Below are 19,784 nucleotides of genomic sequence, written 5' to 3' on the forward strand. Positions count from 1 at the left end.
AGCCTCCCTACCATGCTCTCCCCGGGAGTGTGGGAGGAAGTTGTGGTTCAGTGGTGGGGCAAAGGAAGAGATTGTCATCTCATTCTAAATTTAAGAAATTAAATTTTGGTAAAATGTGGCTTCAGATTATGAGTATTTAATTTATCCAGTTGCTTTGTTTTGTCTAATGACTGTAACTTAACACTATTGGCATATATCCAGGGGTGATAATCAAAATATTTAACCTCAAAAATTCTGATCAAAGCTCCCTGTATGCCACTGTTTTTGAGGCAGGGTCAGGGAAATCATGCTTAGGCAAGTTGGGAGTATCATCCTTAGAGGACCATTATTCAGCCTACTCCAGTGTTCATATTTATTTTTAAGACCTATTTTTTTAAAGACCTCTAGTTGGGGTCATTTTAAAAAGAAAACGAAATCTCTTCTTTGATCAAATAGTGTAAAGTGCCTCAGATGTTCCAGACTGTTTATCAATAAACTGAATAAATATATACAGCTTTTACTTTCTCTTTCTTCTCTTTTCCTTCCTTTCCAGATCCTGGGTGTTTGGCTGACCTACAGATACAGGAACCAGAAAGATCCTCGTGCTAATCCTAGTGCATTCCTTTGATGAGAAAACAAGGAAAATCTTTCATATTCTGACCTTGTTCACTTTCTCTCCCTTTTGAGTTAAGCTAATTTGCTTGCTTAAGGAAGCAGTATCTGAAACAGTACATTATTGACAGTGGAATTATATATTTTTTACTCTCCTATGTTTCTCTAAATGTTTTTCTTTTCCCATTGCTAAAAAAGGAAAAAAAAAAGAAAGAAACTTGTGGTCACCTCTACACCTCAGTGGTACCTGTAATCTACTGTATTCACAGTGTCTGGCACTGTCCACTGTGGCCTTTCTTATTAGCATTTTTACCTGCAGAAAAACTTTGTATGGCCCTATTGTGTAGATCATATTGTGAATCTAAATACATATTTCACTGGAATAATCAACTATATGTAGCAGTGTGCTGTGTAGATATTTCCTACTAGAAAAAAAAGTTGAAGTTTATTAAAGCCAGAAAGTATGAGGTCCTGTTATGTTCAATAAGGGAAAGTACAAATTCCCAACTTTTTTGTCTTTTTAGGGAAGATGTATTGTGGTGAAAACTGTTAATATAAAAGTGATAATTTAGTTCTAGTAGTCTTTTATTATTGCACTAATGTATTCTATTCTAGAAGTAGCTGTGTCTTTAGGAAAGTGTGGCTTAGTATTTGATTTTTACAGGTAAGTGCAAAGGAGAAATGGTCTTATGAATGTCCTAATGTCTAATATTTGCCTTCAGCCTTCAAAATGGAATGCGTTTGAGAAATTAGAAAGTATATCTATATAACCTTGACATTCTTTTATAATAATTTGAAGTCCCGAAGACTACATTTTTAAATAAGTTACTCTTAATGCATTGGCCCACATAGCAAAAAGATATCTGATTATCTTACAAATTGTTACTTTTTCATGAAATTTCTCAATATGGTAAGAGCAACTTGTCAAATCCAAGCATATTTGAATGCCATCTCCCATAATTTGAAATTGAGAGTATTGTGGTTCTGTATATTATGTTAAAAATTAAAGAATGGAAACCTTTCTGTGTGTATGATTGTTTGAATTAAAAGAAAGTAATGGAGGAATTGACAAATGAATTAAGTGCAGTGGAATTCTTTTATTTTTGCTTTGGGTTTTCTTGGACAGACCACGGGCTGAGCATTATTATTTCAGTGGATAATCCAGCCACGAAAATGAACTTCCAGTGCTCATGTCCCACAATTCTTTCTTGAAAGGTTTCAATGTTTAATATTTTCTCCTTAGTGAGAATTGTTTTGGGAAAGAAAAGTCATTCATATTTATTTGGGAAAGAATATAAGTTCTTTCCTATTACCAAAAATCACTGATTTCTTGTCTTGCATTCTCTGCAGTGTATGTTATTTTATTGATAATTGTTTTGATGGGCTTTACCCAAGAAAGAAGGGTAAGTGGTTGATGTATAGAATTTTTGAGCATTTTCTGGGTGTGTCACTTCTGTGACTGGAAGACTGGCCAATCTTTCAAGAAAACTGAATTGTGTGTGCAATTCCCAGAATGTTGTAGGGGAGGAAAAAGAATTTCCCCTTCATTCCTCTGATTTATTGGCTGAGACCTCATGTAATAAAAGACAGATTAACAAGAGAAAAACAAGTTTATTTATGGGTATACCTCATGTATCCATAAGAGATACCCAGAAAAACCAAGTAGCTCCCTGACATGGCCTAAGCCAACATCTTAAATACTATCTCCAGCTAAATGCCAAAGAAAGAAAGGTGTGTGTATGTGTGTGGGAGGCCTGCTCTTGGAGAAAGAGCACAGTGAACACGAGTAGGTCTGTTATGCAGATTTAATTAAGTAAGCGCCTTCCACATTGATGAGTTTCTTATGATTTATAGTCATCCTTCTCTTCCAAATACAGAGAAGGAGATATCCTTGCACCTTGGAGGGTAAACTAATACTCTTTCCAGGGCTTGTCCTGTGTCTGCTGTTTCTTGAAAATAATCAGCTCAAAATCATCTACATGCTGTAGAGGCATATTCTGGGGTGGCATGTTCTGCTATCCTTCAATGTCACTCTTGTGCTCTGCACAACACTAACAATGTTCCCACTTGTACCATAAGATGGGATTGTAAGTGACATGCAAAGGAAGTGAGATTTTTGAACCTCTGTCATCTTTATAGCATTTAGTATTTTCCCTGTTTGTTTCATTTTCAAGTTTCCATAAGGTTCTGGAATACCCTAATAAAATGCCTTTCTTGGTATAAATGGCTCTGTGTAGAAAGGGCTATTCCACAGAGAACCAGCAATTGTCTTGGTTTGTGCTCTAATTGCAGTGGCCTTACTTGGTTAATCCATTTACAAATCAGGGCCTAGGAACCTGATTAGGGTTCCTACCTTAGGGTTACTAACTGTAGGATTATAGGAATGAGTAATAACTGATGACTGGCCATGTGAGAAATAATAACATTTTCAAGTACCAAGAACAGCCTTGTCAGATTAATCTGGGTTTTCTGTACCCCCAGGCAGATTTTTTTTTTTTGAAATATGCTGAAAGTTTATTTTTACAAAAACAATTGCATCACTTCCTAGAAACAGAAGTACATGTCTTTTCAACCACTGGTTTTTCTTTTTAAAAAGGATGGCGGGGAATACATAAATACAGTGATGAAATGAAAAAGTACAGCCAATGGAATTTTACTGGCACAACCTAAAATTTAGGATCACATTAACAATATGTGCAATCCCTGGCAGATTTTAAGGTAGGTAATCCACATTCCTCTAGGAGGTCTCCTGTGGATCCTATCTCTGGGTACAGAGATAACAGCTCCCATTCCAGTATAATATAAAACACATACTAGAAAGGCATCTGAATGGATCTATTCTGAGTCCCAGTTGGCTGGTGAGTCTGGGGAAGTCAGGCTGATGCCAGGCTTACAGGAAAGCTGCTGTCCATGTCACAGAAATGTTGCCACAAATGAGCATCAAAAGAGGGTGAGCTTCAGATCAGAGTCTGTCCTCCAATTACAACAAATGATTGGGTTGCAAACCCAAGATCCAGAGCTTCTTTCTTCTCAATTTAGCATTCATTCAAAAAAGAAACTATACTACTATGAATAATTTCTCTTATTCCCTGTTGACATATTCCACTTAAAGGAATGTTTCTTAGAACATTTGCCTAGTCAGCCTTGGACAGTTTTGCAAGTCCACCTTAAAGGTGAAATTTTTAGTTACTATAATGCTAATATAAAGGAAAAATTAGGCTTTTCTTTCTAAATAAAAGGCTTTAATTTGTAAAATCTGAGCTCATGTGACATAAAATCATCTCAGATACTCTGTTACCTAAGCAGCAAGGAGTTTGGTATGAAAACCAGTTCTGCGTGTTCTACCTCAGTGGTATGCTGCTGAATGGTACCTTTCAGAGGGAGAAGAAACAGGAAGTATGGCTTTTAGTTCTTGGTTTCCTTAAGCTAAAAACCTCCCCCTACAATTTTTCTCAGTACCCCATTTAAGTTTATTCATCCTTTTGAAAATACACTGAGTAGATACATGAAGCTATTTCACTCTTTGATAGTACTGAAAAAATTAGAATTTCCTTTTACATAGTATTTCATAAGAGAAAATACTTTCAGGCATTGCGAATGTATAAACATGATCATTCACTTGTCAGCTGTTTTACTGAGCTGACTTATAAAGTTAAAGACTAAGTTTTCCAGGTTTCTGGATAAGCAATGGGATTTGTGTAAAGTTGTTCTGTACTTTGTGTGTGCGGGGCTAGCATTTTTTTTTTGCACCAGGCTCTGTATGCCAAATGTAGTTACAGTAAGTGTTGGTGGTGAATGTTTTCTCAACAATTTTAAGGGAACAACCCATAATGCTCTTCATCCCACACGTCCACTGCACCGCAGAGAGAGCGAGAAAAGAACAGAGCCCTTCATGTTGAAGTTTTTCTTGAACGTCAAGATTACAAATGGGCAATTGTAGTCACTGAAATACCTCTTGAGACAGTGGGAAAGGGGAAAATCAGATTCTCCTGCCATGTGCCAGGCTACTTCTCATGTATTTTCATCAGGAAAATCAGCCTGTGGAATTCACTTTCAAATGAGGGCTTGAAGGAGTTGCCTGGAGTTAAAATAATATGTCAAAAGAATGGAGTCTGACATTCAGAGGATGATACTGCCTCTCTTAATTTCAAGAGTTTGCATTTTGCAGTTTATGGGATCACAATTTCACAAAAGGCTTTTAATAGATGATGCTGACTTGACTTAGACTTAGAAGTCTGCCTTTCTGGTGAGACCCTTGAAGAGGGTTCTGTTCTTGCATTAGAGTTTTTTTCTGTTCTCTCCTGGCTCTCAGTGTCACCCAGCAATTGCTAAATAGAAGGATCTCAGAAACTATTTAGGATTACTGAATGCATAAAATAAAAAAACAAGCAGAGCTGGATGGTCATACATGATCGTTTGAAGAAATCTGTAGTTCAAAAACAGGTAAAGTGGTGTCATCAGGCCTGTAGATCATCAACATAAATGATTTTTACAGATAATTGATGTTACCAACTTTTAAAAAAGTTAGTTCTTTTTTTTCCCTAAGCCGTGGGGCCTCAGATTGAACTGATAAATAAAAATGTGATAAAATATACATAACATTTATTATCTTAACCATTTTAACTGTATAATTCACTGGCATTAAGTATATTCACATTGTTGCACAACTATCACCAACATCCGTTTCCAGAAGTTTTTTGTCTTCCCAAGCTGAAACTCTGTGCCTATTAAACAACCTCCCCATTCCCCTCTCCCTTTAGCCCCTGGCAACCACCATTCATTCTACTTTGTGGGTCTATGAATGTCTAATCTAGGTAACACATAAGTGGAGACCTACAGTACTTGTCCTTTTGTGAACTTAACATAATGTCCTCAAGGTTTATCCATGTTGTAGCCTATGTCAGAATACCCTTCCTTTCAGAGGCTGAGTTATATCCCTTTGTATGTACATACCACATTTTGTTTATCCATTTATCCATTAATGAATATTTGTGTTGCTTCCACCTCCAGGATATTGTGAATAATGCTGATGTGAAAATGGGTGTGAAAATACCTTTTCCCTGCTTTCAGGTGTTTTGGGTAAATACAAGTGGAATTAATGGATTGTATGGCAGTTCTGTATTTAATTTTTGAGGAACAGTCTTATTTTGTTGCAAAGTGGCTACACCATTTTCCATTCCCTCTATGTTACCAACATTTTTCAGTTGTTTGAAATAATCTCTAGTCTTACATCATTCTTCCTCTTCTCTGTAGTTAGTGAAATAGTCAATAGTTTTCAGTTAAATTTTTTAAACACGCAAGACAGGTGGTGAGACAATAATAATTTAATAATTTAATAGAACAGCATTGCTAATATTTCCATGAACTTAAAAACAGCAGTGTTTGTATATTCACTTCTCTAACCTGTGATGTACATTTCCTGTAGTTAAGTTATAGTGTAGAAATTCTTAAACTTTTTCACTTACTCTTTTGGTTTCTCCATAATATTCATTACTTCTATAGATGAAAGCATAGTGTACTTTGTGTTAATAAAGTATGTAACCATTATATTTGAAGATTTTTTTTTGGTATGTTAAATAAATAATGTTGCCATTGACATTTTCACAGATCTCTAATTCTCTTGAATGATTTCCTGATTTGAATGAGGACAAATTCTCAGAAGTAGAGACAACTGGATCAAAGTCAAATTTTCTTTTTATGACTATTGTTCTGTGTTTAACACTTTCCTAAGCAGATTCATTTTCTTTGCAACCTTGACATTTGACTTCCCAGAGAATTATTTATATTATTAAAACTATGTGTTGTTAAAATAACATTTTGTCATTCAATAAATTCTAAGAATTTAACAATCGTATATCACATCAGCCCAATAAAAAAATTAACATTTTGGTGTATTATAGAGGAATTCTGAATAGCTTAGAAGTTGTCATTAGAAATGTTTGTTTATACAAGGCAATAGTACTTTTTATTCTTGTTAACACCGAAGAGCTTCTAAATGTAATATTTTATTTTTAAGCAAATGTAGGTTACTAACTTATGATAAGGGAGCCAGTCCTTCTGGTGATATTTTTGCTGAGGATTTGTATGTCATTAAATCAATATATGCTCAGAACCTATTAGTACATTGGTCTTTGATAGTATGGTGAGAAAACAACTTAAAATGTATTTTCTGCCTTGGATAAGTTAATGTCAGAGTATCTACTCAGGAAAAGAGCTATCAAAAAAAAAGTTAATTGAGACAAGTAATAGGTAATATGCAAAGCACTGACTCTTACTGTGGGACAGACCACCACAGCCATTCAGGGGCCAAAGAACTCAGTGGGGGCTGGGTAATGAAGGAATTCCATATGATAGTGGATGTGAGAGTAAATATGTGGTGATGAAATGAATGCAGTTTAATTATTGTCAGGCAGAATATAGTTAAAAGTAACTAAGGCTGCTCTTTTATCTGATGCCAAGCCCTCTCAACTTTTCCAGAGATAAGTATCCACCTCTGATCTCCCCGTACGCTTGCTATCACTGCCCTTTGCTCTTCTCCCGGCTGGTCAGTTTGGTGAAGAAGGTGAAAACAGTTCCACTGTATTTATTCCAGTCCAGCACGCTAAACCCTTGAGAGGCCGAGTGTGTTAGAAAGCTAATTATCGGGATTTCTTCAGGGTGTGCTCGTGGGTACAGATGTTCTGTGACTTTTTCATGAAATTACTCTTCTGAAGGATAAAGCTTCCAGCCAGAGGCTTTCTTTGAGAGGGTTCATTTGAGCAAAATCTAACTAAAATTGCATTACTAAATTAAAGTGTGAACACAGGAGTTTCTGGCCAGGCTGGGGAGGCCTTGTCTTCAATTAGGTCCTGATTTTCTTCAGATACCTTTCTATGAATTCTTTCACATGAAAGCATTTTCTGTTTGATAACTTCTGTGGTTTTAGCTCATGTCTACTGTTAGTCACCCAGTGAAAAACTCTAGGGAAGTAAGATGACTTGGTCTTTGTCTGCATTGCTCAAATTACATTTGTCTTGTCCTCTCTATGTTTTGTGTGTCCAAAAGTCATACCTGGTGAATGAACCAAACAGCTTTTCTGTGAAAGACGAAGTTGGGGGAAAAATTAACAGTTTGAACACCTGAAAAGGATTTATTTTTTAAAAAATCATGGCTCATGATGGTAGTATACAAAATTGTTTTCATACATGTATACTTGAAACCAAATAAAAAAAAAAGCTGTTGTAACATTAAACCATAATCTAATGAGTGTGTCCACCAGTGTTACTGTGTGGTCCAAAGTCTTCTAAAATCTCTGCTTCCAAGTCTCAAGGCCTAACACAGGAGGAAGAGCTTGCAGAGTTGTGTTTTTTATTTTTCTCTACAATTCAGTCTTCAGCAACTTGAGAGCTTTCTTCATGTTATCGAGCACTAATGGGAGAAAAAGTTACAATAGTCAAGACATTGCCAGAAATTATGTTAATAGACTAAACTCCCAAACTTTGATACTCTATGCATTGTTTAATGGACTGCTATTTTATCATAGGATGAATAGTTGACAATCTTACTGCAAATTTTTGTTCTAAAAGTATGTGAAATGGCTTTCATTGCAATCCAGTTTTCTTCCAATATCCATTTAATGCCTTTCGACAGAGCATTGTGATTTTACCTGTGCAGGATACCTGCCTTTAAGGTGTCCAGCATCTCATTAAGATCATGCTATTGTCTTGAGAACAGCCCATTCTTGGAATGTGCTTCCCTGGTCCTCCCAGCACCCACTGGAGCATTGCTAATGGACCATTGAATATTCTTCCCTGCTGCCCAGACACAGCCTTAACTTCTTCCCAGTGTAATGTTCTAGATCAGTGCTGCCCAGTACAAATTTGTATGATAATGAAAAATACTCAGTCTATGCACTGAGTACTCAAAATGTGGTGAGTGTGTCTGAAGAATATGAATTTTAAATTTGCATTTTCATTTAATAGTAAAGTTACATGTGGCTAATGGCTAACATATTGGGCAGTACATTTCTAGGCAGACCCTAGTCTTTGAGCAGAATTGGTTCTTAGGACAAAACCCAGTTTTCTTCCCAGAAGGACTAACTAGCTGTCAGTACTAGGTGCAGTTTCCCATTGAGGTTCTTCACCTGCCTTGTTTTTTTTTTTTCCATTTTATGGCAACCCCAGGGAGAATGAGAACCTTGGCAATTGTTTGGAACCATCTTTCCTGCTGATCTTTAAAACTGAACTTGAATTCAGCTTCGGCGAGCTGAACTACATTATTTCACTTGTGTTTGGAAAAAAGTACTTAACAAAGGTTGCTGCTATTATTTGTGCAGTAGTGCAATTACTATTTCATTCAGTTCTGTGTTAGAAGGAGTTGTATGTTTGGGTACCTAAGAGGAACCGGGAAAGCAGGTAATATGGTCACAGAATCCTCCCAGAGAAAAAGATACCTAATCTAACTAATTTTAATGGAGATTAAAAACTATCAAAGTGAATGTGATTTGCCTGAGGACAAAAGGCTAGTTAGGGTCCAACTGATTCCCTGGTGTCCCTGAGAGGAACTTTCTCCCCTTCTCCATGCAGACTCTACTCCAGCTGGATGGCAGCAGAGGTGTCCAAAGGAGGGAACACTTACATAGAGGTATATCTGAAGGTTCATAAGCATAGAGACGATTTGAATATCTTCCAGTGATGTCAGCTCTAACTGTCAGGGATGGGTCTATAAGGAAAAAACAGGGAATGGAGTGCTGTGTTTCCAAGTAAGCTTTACTGCATGATGAAGCCCGCCATATTTATCCATGTCCTGCTGCCTCGAGTTCTACTCTGTCCACTCTGCGACCCAGGCTCTGGCCATCAGTACCCAAAGCAGGGCAGAAGCGCTCAGCAGCTGGGCACTGCTATGGTGGGGAAGCCCGTGAGCCCTGCCGTCTATAGCAACCTAAAAATGGGGTAATATGTACGTCTGGGGTGGTGGTTTTATTTTTGGTCAAAACCTTGGCATTCTCTACTAAACAATTACTTTAAACTTTTGAAATGATTATGTTGTCACTGAAATATGTTGCGGAAAGCAACATAGATCATTAGAAACCCACACCCAGGGCTAGTTTTCAAAACCAAGGTTTTTTGTTTGTTTTTAATAAAGCAAGCCCTAGGGGCAGCAAAGGTCAAATACACATTTTTTCTACTTTACTGTTAATGAACATATTTTAAAAATAGAAATTTAGGAGTCTTCCCTTTCATATGCATACATTCCTTTCAACTTAAATACGTTTTTTTCATGTTCTATGTTTAACTTGAAGCTATCAAGGAGAAAAAAGGAATAAAAGGTACTTTAAAAATAAGGTATAGCCAAAAGGGAAGTACTGGAATTCACAGAGATCTAGACACCTTGCCTTGAGCGATGGGACCGAAGGAGCGCTGTCAGCACATGGGAATCACCTGGACCGCTTTAGCAATCCTGCTGCCGGGCGTCCCACCCCTCCGAGGTTCTGATCTAATTGGTTCGGGGTGTGGCCTGGGTAGCTTGATGGTTTAAATGTTCCAGGTGACTGATGTGCAGCCCGCGTGAACTACTGAGCTGGGAGAGCAAGCTACCTCGGAGTTGGTTTTTAGGACTGAAGGACTCAAAGGTGAGTTGAAATGGCCTCAGACAGGAAAACTGTGAAAAGGATTCGTGCTCAAGGTGTGCCTGGATGAACTGTAAAGTCCCGAAGTAAGGGTTCTAGATTTTCTAAACCCTCACAAAGCCAAATCTATAAAATTAGCTCTAGTTCAGCTGTCCTCCTTTTCCCCCTTGTTTCTCTTGCCTCTTTTATACATTTAGTGTGAATTTGGGTGAGCTGCGAAGGTGGGCCGCTTGATGAGGGTGAGCTCTGCCGTGGGGTGGGTTTACTTATCTATTGTCTTTCAGTCAGTATGACTTTGATCCAAGCTGAACTTAATTGATTTGTTCGTTCAACAAATATTTATTGCAAACCTACTGCAGGGGTCATACTGAAAATACGATGGTGAGCAGAAACAGACACAGTCCCTGACACAAGGAGCTCTAGTCCCATGGGGGAAAATATTTATAACAGTCACCCAAGAACTGCAAAATTATAACTGAGGCAAGTGTGACTATTGAGAGAAACATGGTGCCCCAAGAGCACCTAGCAGGGATTTGGCCAGGTCTGTGAATGACAGTGAGGATGGAGGAGTTAGCGAGGTGGTGTGGAGGTACAGAGGGAGAAGCAGGAAACGTTTTCCAGCAGCAGAACCACATGGGAAAAGTACCAGTGGTAGGATAGATTTTTTTCCAGCCTACATTCTTAACTTTACTAAAAATATCGAAAGTGTCAAAAAGAAAAAAAAGCCAACATACAGACATTTGCCTGATGAAACTAAGTGTTTACAGACCTGACGTATTCTGGAAAATCATCAACACATTCAAATAGTTCACAGGTCACTTCTTAATCATATGTATTTGGGGCAAATGATAAAATCTTAACAGCAGATGAGGGGAAATAAAGTGGAAATAGGTAGGAGCTTGCATTTTATAATGAAAGTATGCTGTGAAACTTAAACATTATACCCCTTGCTGGAGCTCAGTAGTGACCTTGGCCATGGTGGAGCAGCAGATGAGGGTAGGTAGGACAGAGGATGAGATATGGTAGCATTTGTGTGATTTTCAGACTTTGTTATCATTGTTACTTCTACTTACCAACAAACATAATCCTGGGAACATACTGGCCATCAGGAGAAAGGTGTTTGTCAGTTGTTTCATACTAAGGTTAAAAAAAAATAAAGCAGCTTTTAGTTTGTTTACCCTTCAATTATTTTTGAACTTGTTAACACAAAAATGTGTCTATTACCAGGCTAGGCATCTGAAGATATTTTAAGGCACATCTCTTCCACAGAGTTTATAATATAGATGGGGGATCAAGTTACATCTAAATAAGAGCAGAATGTAATGAGTAGAGAGCTGAATGAATATGATAAAGAGCAAAAATGTTCAGTGAAGGAGAACTCGGAAGGAGTTAACAGTGTTTGGGGAAGATATCTTGGATGAAGTAGGAGGAAATAGATGAATGCAAAAAGCAGAAGTCATTTTTGGAGAAATTACAGAAACAGGATGGTCTTGAGCATCCATCTATCCATTTATCACTTTATTTAGGATTGTCTTTATTTAGAAATATAAACACTTACCTATAAGGAATACATAGTCTATTGGGAGATACAAGTAGGAAAATGGATATGGAGGAGTCAGGGGTTGAAATGGTGGAGGATATGCATGGACAGAGGATGCCCAGAGCAAGACATTTAACCTTGTATGCAAACTCCACTAGAATTTTCTGAAGAGGGTGAGGAGGAATTTTAAAAAATGAATGGGAGTCAGTTACATGGAAAAGCAGGTCATTCCAGGCAGGGGGAGAGGTTGTGCAAAGGCAGAAAACTTTCTGGTATCAAGTGTTTGGGGAAGACTAAAGGACAGCAATATATGAGGCAGTAGCCAGATAAGATGCTAGAGCTGCTTCAGGGCCAGCTCATGAGTGGCCTTGCACACCATGCCACTATGTTTGCATTTGTTCATAGACAGATAACTGCAGGAGGGATGGGAGAGAGGTACTGTTATTCCAGTTTGGGTTTTACAGTGATTACCCTGTCGGCCCTGTGGGATTAGATAAGATTTATCTTGTGGGCAGGGAGCTCAGCAAAGTGAAAAATCCTTATACTAAATTAGCGGGCCTCAGTTTATGGGGAAGTAATCAACAGTGAGAATTGAAGTTAGCGCTTCTTGACTGCTGGAGGTGAGTAAAATAACACAGTAAAATAGGGAATAGAGAAAAGAGCTACTTGAAAATTCTGGACCAAGTTGATAAATTCAGTTGAGTTTAAGCTAATTATGAGAGATACATGAACTATGGTTGTACACACAAGTTGGAAGTTGTTACACGTTTATGTAAGATGTGGGAATTATCAGTGTGTGGGCATTGATGAAAGGCAGATGTAGATGAACTTGTCCATAGAGAATATAAAACATAAAAAAAAAAAAGTAGGTTAAGGAGAGATTCACCACATTACTGACATTAAGGGCTAGAAAGAGGAAAATGAGTTTGTGGAAGAAGGTAAGAACTAGTGGCGGGGATGCTCTTTGAAGCCACTGTGTTAACCTGTGAAAAGGTTGAGAGAAAGAGGGGTGGGGCAGAGGACATATGGTTGGGTATAGTAGTTCTTTCAGTTGTTTGCTTCCTTTTGGAAGAAAAGTGGAACCTATTTTGTGTACTGAATAAACAGGGCTTGTACAAAGAAAGCTTGAAGATCAGGAGAGGTGGTGATGGCAAAGTAAAGCAGGAATGCGTGAGACTGAAGTCATTAGTTACTAAATAAATCCATTAGTTACTAAATAAAAACACAGACCTGCAAGATAGATTATTAACAAAATAAAATACCTTCTTTCTCTCTAATCTATGAGATGAGGTATTTGGAACAGATCTCATTTATGCAGCATGATTAAGATGTATAGGACAAAAGAATCATCCTTTTCAAATAATGAGCCATGGAGAAAGAAAGGTCAGTGATGATGAAAAGTAAACTTACAACTAGATTGAGGAGGACAAACTGCTCAGATAATTTCTGGACTTCTTTACTTTCAGCAAATACTTTCTTTAAAGCTATAATATAAAGAAAAATCATTAAGCATCCATCTCATCACCAGTTAAAACCATTGTTCTCTGTTACATTTTAAGTTGAACATTTTTTTTTTTTGATACAGTGTTTAACTTTGCCCCTTTGGCAGATGAGTAGGGAAGTAACGTCTGGGCCATCGACTACCACTGCTTCTCGCCTTTCACTCACTCATTCATTCATCGATTTGTTTTTTTCATCTCATATTTACACAGTGGCTACTGTGTGGTTGGCACTGTTTTATGCACAGGGGACATGGCAATGGAAAAACAAGTAATGTTCATCATAGAGCTCAAATGCTTGTTTGGAGACAGGCCATAAATAAGTAAATAAATATCTAAACATTTTGCAGGTGGAGATAGATACTCTGAGAAAAATAAAGCAAAGCAAGAGGTTTAAGAGCTCTAGAGTGGTCAGGGTAGACTTCTCAGAGGAGGCAACACTGATGAGAGAGTGATCCATCCTAAAATTTGGGGTTTCTCACCCAGAGTGGGCCACAAGAGCAACAGCCCTGAGGCAGAAATGAGCTGAGCTGTTTGAGGAAAAGCACAAAGGCCAGGCTGAATGGATAGGAGAGAAAAGAAGGGGACTGTGGTGAGAAGGGAAAGAGCCAGGGGCCCAATCATGCTCAGCCTTGTAGGCCGTGTCAGGAATTTGGATTTAACTTTATCTCTGATGAGAGGCTACTTGAGCACATAAGTTACAGAATCTGATATTATGTTTTCATACATACAGCCTCACTCTGGCTGCTGTATGGAGAACTGACTGTGGTGTGGCCAGTTAGGTGGCTGTATGACTGAATCACAGTACTCCAGACAAGAAGCAATCTTGGTCTGGACCAGGCAGTAGCAATGGGACAATAGGAAATTGCTGGATTTGGGCAAGACCTACATAAGATACGGGGCACAGTGCAAAATGAATATATCAGGCCCCTTATTCTGAAATAGTTATGAATTTTAAGACAGCAATGATAGAGCTTTGAACAAAGCATAGGCATTTCCAAGAACTGGGCCCTGTGCACTGGCATGGATGGCATGCCAATGAGGTTGGCGCTGGCTTCTGGGGATACTTTGAAGTTAAAACAGTGCTGTTTGCTGGTGTATTAGATACAGAACATAAGAGAAAGCAAGAAGGATGAATCCTAGAACTTGTTTTTTCAAAATGTACAGCAACGGTTAAAACTAAACATGGAAATATTTGAGATTACTTTAAAACCTTTGTACTGCATAAAATATTCTTTTTTTTTTAATGTAATGGTGCTAAGGATGTGAAGATGAGTGATCTGAACCCTGGCTCTAAAGCTACAGCCTATAAAGGAAATCATATTTAGAAGAATAAATTACCTTGACTGTGTGGGCATTCATCCAAGTGGTGGATAATCATCAGGGGTTTATTGCTTTAAGAGACAAAGAGAGATTGGATAACTTTTAATGAGTAGTATTTCACATAGCTCACTATAGGGGACCATCACTAGATGGTGCTCTTGAGAACCATGAGATAATTTTGCATAGTGCTCATCTTTACCTGGTCTTGGATTTGTATAAGGCTTCTTCATATGTCTGAGTCCAGATGAGCTGATCACCCCAACCTAGAACAAAATGAACCACTCCATGTGAAGCTATTCATAGTTACTAGAGTTAGTTCAGACCAAAGCTGTTGAAAAGCAAGGTGAAGACTGGGGTACATAGATACTCAACATTAAGGAAGCAGAAAAATCTCTACGGAAAGTAGAAATAATGACCAACGTTGATAACTTTAGAAGGAACACATACAAAAGTGTGTTCAGCACACGAATCTCAGCTTCTCGATTAAAAAGCATTGGGAGGCAAGGCGAGGCTGTCGCCTACCTCGGGAGAGGGTCTGAGGCAGCTTGGGCTGAGAGTCCTTCGCATCCTTCTTCGCTCCTGGTTTGACTGTGGTGTCCTTGGCCAGAGTGTAGGAGAGGGCCACAAGGAGCAAGAAGGCTGACGCTGAGATCTTCTCCATGGCAGATCTAATGTGGAAAACAAACACACAAAAAGAGAATAATATAAAAGGGAAGTAGCAGTCTTCCAGACTCTCAGACTGCATCACAACCATGGGGTACAAAGGAACTGAGTCTTGGCTGAGGTGAAACCATGTGACTGGAGTGAAAAACTACCTTCCACAGAATTTTCTTAAGGATATATAGTGTGACTATCAAGTTTATGTATATATATGTACCTATAGAGATCCATCTAGATAAAAATATACTGACAGAGATTGCTATAGAAATGTACACCATAAAATTAGATACAGGTATAGATACATTTCAAGAAAATAAATAGATGTGCATATTCTTATAGCTAAAGAAATTTACATTTCTTTTACTTGCTCTTTTCTCACCCCCCATGCATCATTTTATAGATGAAGAATCTGAAATTCAGAGGGATGAGACTTAATAAGGTGGGTGCAGAACCAAGGCTTCTGGAACTTTGCCGTTTTGCAATGTTGGCTCCCGTTTTTCCACCCTGAAACAATCACTTTAAACATACAAACATCTTTAGCCTTTGGTTAAAATGGGGCCATTTTCATTGAAGAATAAGATCTAAGTAGAATGATCTGTTATTTAATTTAAAACCTGTCAACTTTGTCACTTATCAACTGAAAATGTGCACCTGTGTATCTTGCTAGTGTAACATTACTCAAACTCCATTAGTTCTGAATCAACTAAAATAGGTCAATGCAAGTTCCTTCTACTCAGATAGTTCTTTGACTCTCTGGGTCTGAGAGGTAGTGTTGTAGGCATGTGCTTCAGTGCACAAAAATATTCTATGTGACTTCTAACACAGAGGAACCACCCCCATAAATGTCTCTTTGTTAACTTTTTTCTTTTCAGTATTCCATGATTAATTCTTATGGAAAGTTATAGCAATGTGAAGCAGGTGCCTATGAACAGGAACATGAATGGCGAGATAAGATCTGTGAGTGCATGAGCAAGCTCACAGAGTGAGTGTACTAGAAAATCACTGTGTTTATCCAGGGACCATGGCATGCAAAGCTGGAAACGTGGGATTCTAGTAAACCCAAAGACTGAAATTGTTAAAAAAGAAATACCTAACTGTAATATTGGTATAGGTTTTGAATGAAATCAAACTGCGAGGAAAGCAGGATAGGCTATCAATGCTCCATATTTTTAAGGAGGAAAGTGTTTCACATTCGGATAGTTTGGGTGGGAACCTTTGCGAAGCATTAGCTGATTTTAAAGCTTTACTCAATTACCAAATCCAGATGATGCCTTGTGTTAAACTGATCAGTTATTATCCAAGTCATAGCATGTAGCCACAAAAGAGCTTACTCGAAAAAGATATAAAAAGCAAGGATACACGTTGTTCATACCTACACCAGTAGAGATGTGGAAATGCAAATAACAATTTTTGTATCCTAGTGTTCTGCTGAAATAACTCAAGCGTATCACAAGCCAACAATTCCTAGCCTCTTAGTACAAAGACTGCCTTTTAACGTGAAAAGGAAAAACTTTTATGTGAGAGTAATTGTACTTTTTGAATGATTTGATTAAAAAACATATCATGGCAAATAACTACTCTGCATTTATCAGCAAATATTTGATTTTGCATTTTATTTATAGCAATAGATCTATGTCTATTAGAAAAACTAAAATAGTAAACTTGTAGTGAAGTACTTTTGGCTATTTAGTCCATCCACAGCTCTTGTGCAAATGGCTGTGAGGAACCCTGCTGATAACTCTGCAGCTCACAGGTTGGGACTATTGATATATTACATGCGTTTTATGGCAGGATGGCTCAGTGAAGCCTAATAGAACTCCTGCTGTACCAACGGACTATTGGACTATTGTGTGCTGACTTTCTGAGATTCACTCTACTGACTTTTCATAATACGAATAGGCTCTGCTCTGCAAACTTAGTAAACCACCTCAAAACAGAATGCTAACCACAAAGGATATTGATGATTTGAACACAGGCACACATGCCCTCTCTCTCTCTGAAACCAGCATTTTTTACTGGTTACTATATTTCTGTCTTCTTATCTTTGGTGAGGAATGAACTTGCAGGAAGTTTCAGTGTTCCTGTTCATAAACGCTTCAGGAAAGCAACCAGATCTCCTATTGCCTATCCTGTGAATTTAAAGATTAAAAATGCAACAAAAATATATTTACACCAGACAGAAAAGAGAGCTTGTGAATGTACTAGCAAATAATTTTTTTTTTGCAATAATATTCTGCAATTATATTCTGAATTGAAATTCCTAGCAGGCCATTAGAGCTGAGGTTTCCCCATCCTGCGGGCCTCTGCTTCTAGCCAGAGATGCAAAGCATTCAGTAGTGACCAGTGCACAACGACAGAAAAGCCCAGACCGTGTCCCAGGCTTGAAAAGTCCTGGAGATCACCCACTCTCAAACCTCTTATACCCCGAGGGAGAAAGCATTACCTTGAACCAGCTCAGGAGGGTTGCACTCTGCCAGCTCTGGCCAAAGAAAGGTCCCAGTAAGCCTTTGGTAGAAACTCCATGTTCCCTCTCCAAATCACATTTCATTGCCCTGGGAAACCTGCCTGCACTTCTCTGCCTGTTGATTGCCTGCTGCGTTACACAATGACCAGAAGCCAAAGCTCACTCTAGCAAGGGCCCTTCCGACACTATTGTCAGGAGCCTTACCTGGATTTCCCCACCCACTTGTATGTGTGAGCCAGCCAGCCAGCCTCAACGCGGTCCAAGCTTCCTAGTGTGTTAGCTCAGCCGAGCCTCTATTTATGTACCTGAACACACCTCAATCCCACCCACTAGTCCCGTATTTACATGTTGCAAACTCAGAAAGGAAGTTTCTTTTTCTTAAATGACTGTCCTCTCTGGGCTAAAGAGTTCCTAGTTTTAAAAAATATCATATAGTGTTTTCTTTTCGGTAGGCATGTTTTTAACTGTGAAACTATATTAAGTGATTTGGAAAGATGGGCAGAATGCCAAATCCAGGTAAGCTTTAAATGAAGACATTTGATTTGTCTGAAGGCTGATTTGTCTTTACGTGATTGGATGGCGTGTGTGGTGTGTAGATTTTTTTCTTCCCCTTGGTCAGATTGCCTTTATTTAGTAGAAAACACACAAGATGATTCACAAGTCTAACCTCTACAATCATATAATATCTGCTATCCTCCAAATTAGTTTCCATGACATACTTCCCTCTTCATGGTAAACAAAATCTTCATTCACTATGGGTATGTAAAAACTGCAAAGCAAGCTCTAATATGATATTGCAAAACTGAGGAAGTTGTTGGAAAAAGATACCTAATGCTATGAGTTTCTATTAATTACATTATAGTTGAATATATGCAGCAGCTTGCCTCCAGAGATTTCAAAAGTATTTCATAGCTATTCTTTCATGTAATGGCAAACTTTCCTGTGAGGCAGCAGGAAGACATTTAACCCACCTTTCAGACCTAGAAATTAAGGTCTGCAACTACTGTTTTTCATTCAAGATTATGCAATTATTCTCTAAAGACTTGAAGACTGAACTCAGATTTTCTGTAAAACATTTCAATCCTGAGTTTTATTCACACAGCTATATGCAAAAAGCTCAGAATGGACACATCTTTAATAGCAAAAAATTAATGGCATACAAACTCTATAAAAATAACTTTTTGAGATCATAATATTCCAAAATATTTTCAAGTATATGTAATTTTTTTATAGAATCAAAATTTCCATGAGCAAAATAGTGATTCCCCAAACACTGAATTTTGTTTCAATTCTAAATGAGTTTACAGTGATAATTTCTTTAGAGATTTGAAAACAATGATTTGGGCTAAACTTCTAAAACCTGAAAGGTTTTTTTTGTTGTTGACATTTTTTTTTTAAATTGAAGTGTAGTTGACAGGGCTTTTATACAGACCCTTAATCTATTTAGCCTTTAGAATAGTCACCCCCTCATTTTGCAGGTGGAGAAACAAAGATGTTAAAAAGCTAATGACTCTGAATGTCCCACGACTAGTTTACAGTGTCACAGGGACCAAACCTCAAGTGACCTTTTATCCCTTACCTGCTGAGAGTGAAAAGTGGACAAGATTTGGGATCACGAGATTCCTGTCTGAGTCCTGCACCCTGGCGCTTGCTCACTGGGCTGTCAGAGACATCATTTAACATCTCTGAAACTTCAGTTTCCCTATCTAAAAAATAAGGATACTATCACCATCCATGACTTTTTTGAAAATTAAAAGGGATTTTAACGAATGAAGAAATGTAAAAGTACCTGGTATATTAGGTCGCTAAATGTGCCGTAACAGAGTACCACAGATTGGGTGGCTTATGCAACAGAATTGTTTTCTCACAGTTCTGAAGACTGAAGTCTGAGAGCAAGGTATCAGCAAATTTGATTTCTTCCTTGGCCTCTCTCTTTGCCTGACTTCTAGATGCCTGTAACTTCACATGGTCATTCCTCTACATGCCTAATTCCCTCTTGTAAGACACCAGTCCCCTTGGTTTAGGGCCCATCCTAATGACTTATTTTTAACTTAATTACCTCTTAAAGACACTATCTCCAAAAATAGTCATATTCTGAGG

General features: G+C 38.1%; 2 protein-coding genes across 3 annotated transcripts in view; one reads left to right on the plus strand and one right to left on the minus strand.

The window, feature by feature from the left end:
• Positions 1–1,612, plus strand: part of TSPAN13 (tetraspanin 13) — a 29,461-nt gene extending 27,849 nt beyond the window's left edge. The window contains exon 6 of the mRNA XM_036894523.2: positions 533–1,612. Within this exon, the coding sequence (XP_036750418.1) occupies positions 533–607 (75 nt within the window). The 3' untranslated portion in view covers positions 608–1,612. The remainder of the gene's footprint in view (positions 1–532) is intronic.
• A 6,081-nt stretch (positions 1,613–7,693) lies between these two features.
• On the minus strand, positions 7,694–17,985 carry AGR2 (anterior gradient 2, protein disulphide isomerase family member). 2 transcript variants are annotated; one of them, XM_036894579.2, is made up of 8 exons: positions 17,889–17,985; positions 15,083–15,228; positions 14,760–14,823; positions 14,579–14,631; positions 13,149–13,222; positions 11,272–11,335; positions 9,208–9,291; positions 7,694–7,998 (listed from the first exon to the last, which is right to left on the minus strand). In XM_036894579.2, exons 2-8 carry the CDS (start codon positions 15,219–15,221, stop codon positions 7,949–7,951), a joined length of 528 nt encoding a protein of 175 aa, XP_036750474.1. In that variant the 5' UTR covers positions 15,222–15,228; positions 17,889–17,985; the 3' UTR covers positions 7,694–7,948. The 2 variants fall into 2 exon arrangements, with proteins under 2 accessions (XP_036750474.1, XP_057360546.1); XM_057504563.1 differs by lacking the exon at positions 17,889–17,985 and adding an exon at positions 17,664–17,793.
• Between the last annotated feature and the right edge of the window lie 1,799 nt (positions 17,986–19,784).

Source organism: Manis pentadactyla, chromosome 7, assembly GCF_030020395.1.
Source record: "Manis pentadactyla isolate mManPen7 chromosome 7, mManPen7.hap1, whole genome shotgun sequence".
In the NCBI taxonomy this organism is placed as follows: Eukaryota; Metazoa; Chordata; class Mammalia; order Pholidota; family Manidae; genus Manis; species Manis pentadactyla.

Excerpts from the sequence above, each read along its gene's own strand:
- AGR2 (XM_036894579.2), bottom strand. The coding sequence starts at position 15,221 with ATGGAGAAGATCTCAGCGTCAGCCTTCTTGCTCCTTGTGGCCCTCTCC. Across the intron at positions 13,223-14,578 it reads TGAATGCCCACACAGTCAAG|CTTTAAAGAAAGTATTTGCT; the intron begins GTAATTTATTCT and ends TTTATATTATAG. Across the intron at positions 11,336-13,148 it reads TTGTCCTCCTCAATCTAGTT|TATGAAACAACTGACAAACA; the intron begins GTAAGTTTACTT and ends TTTTAACCTTAG.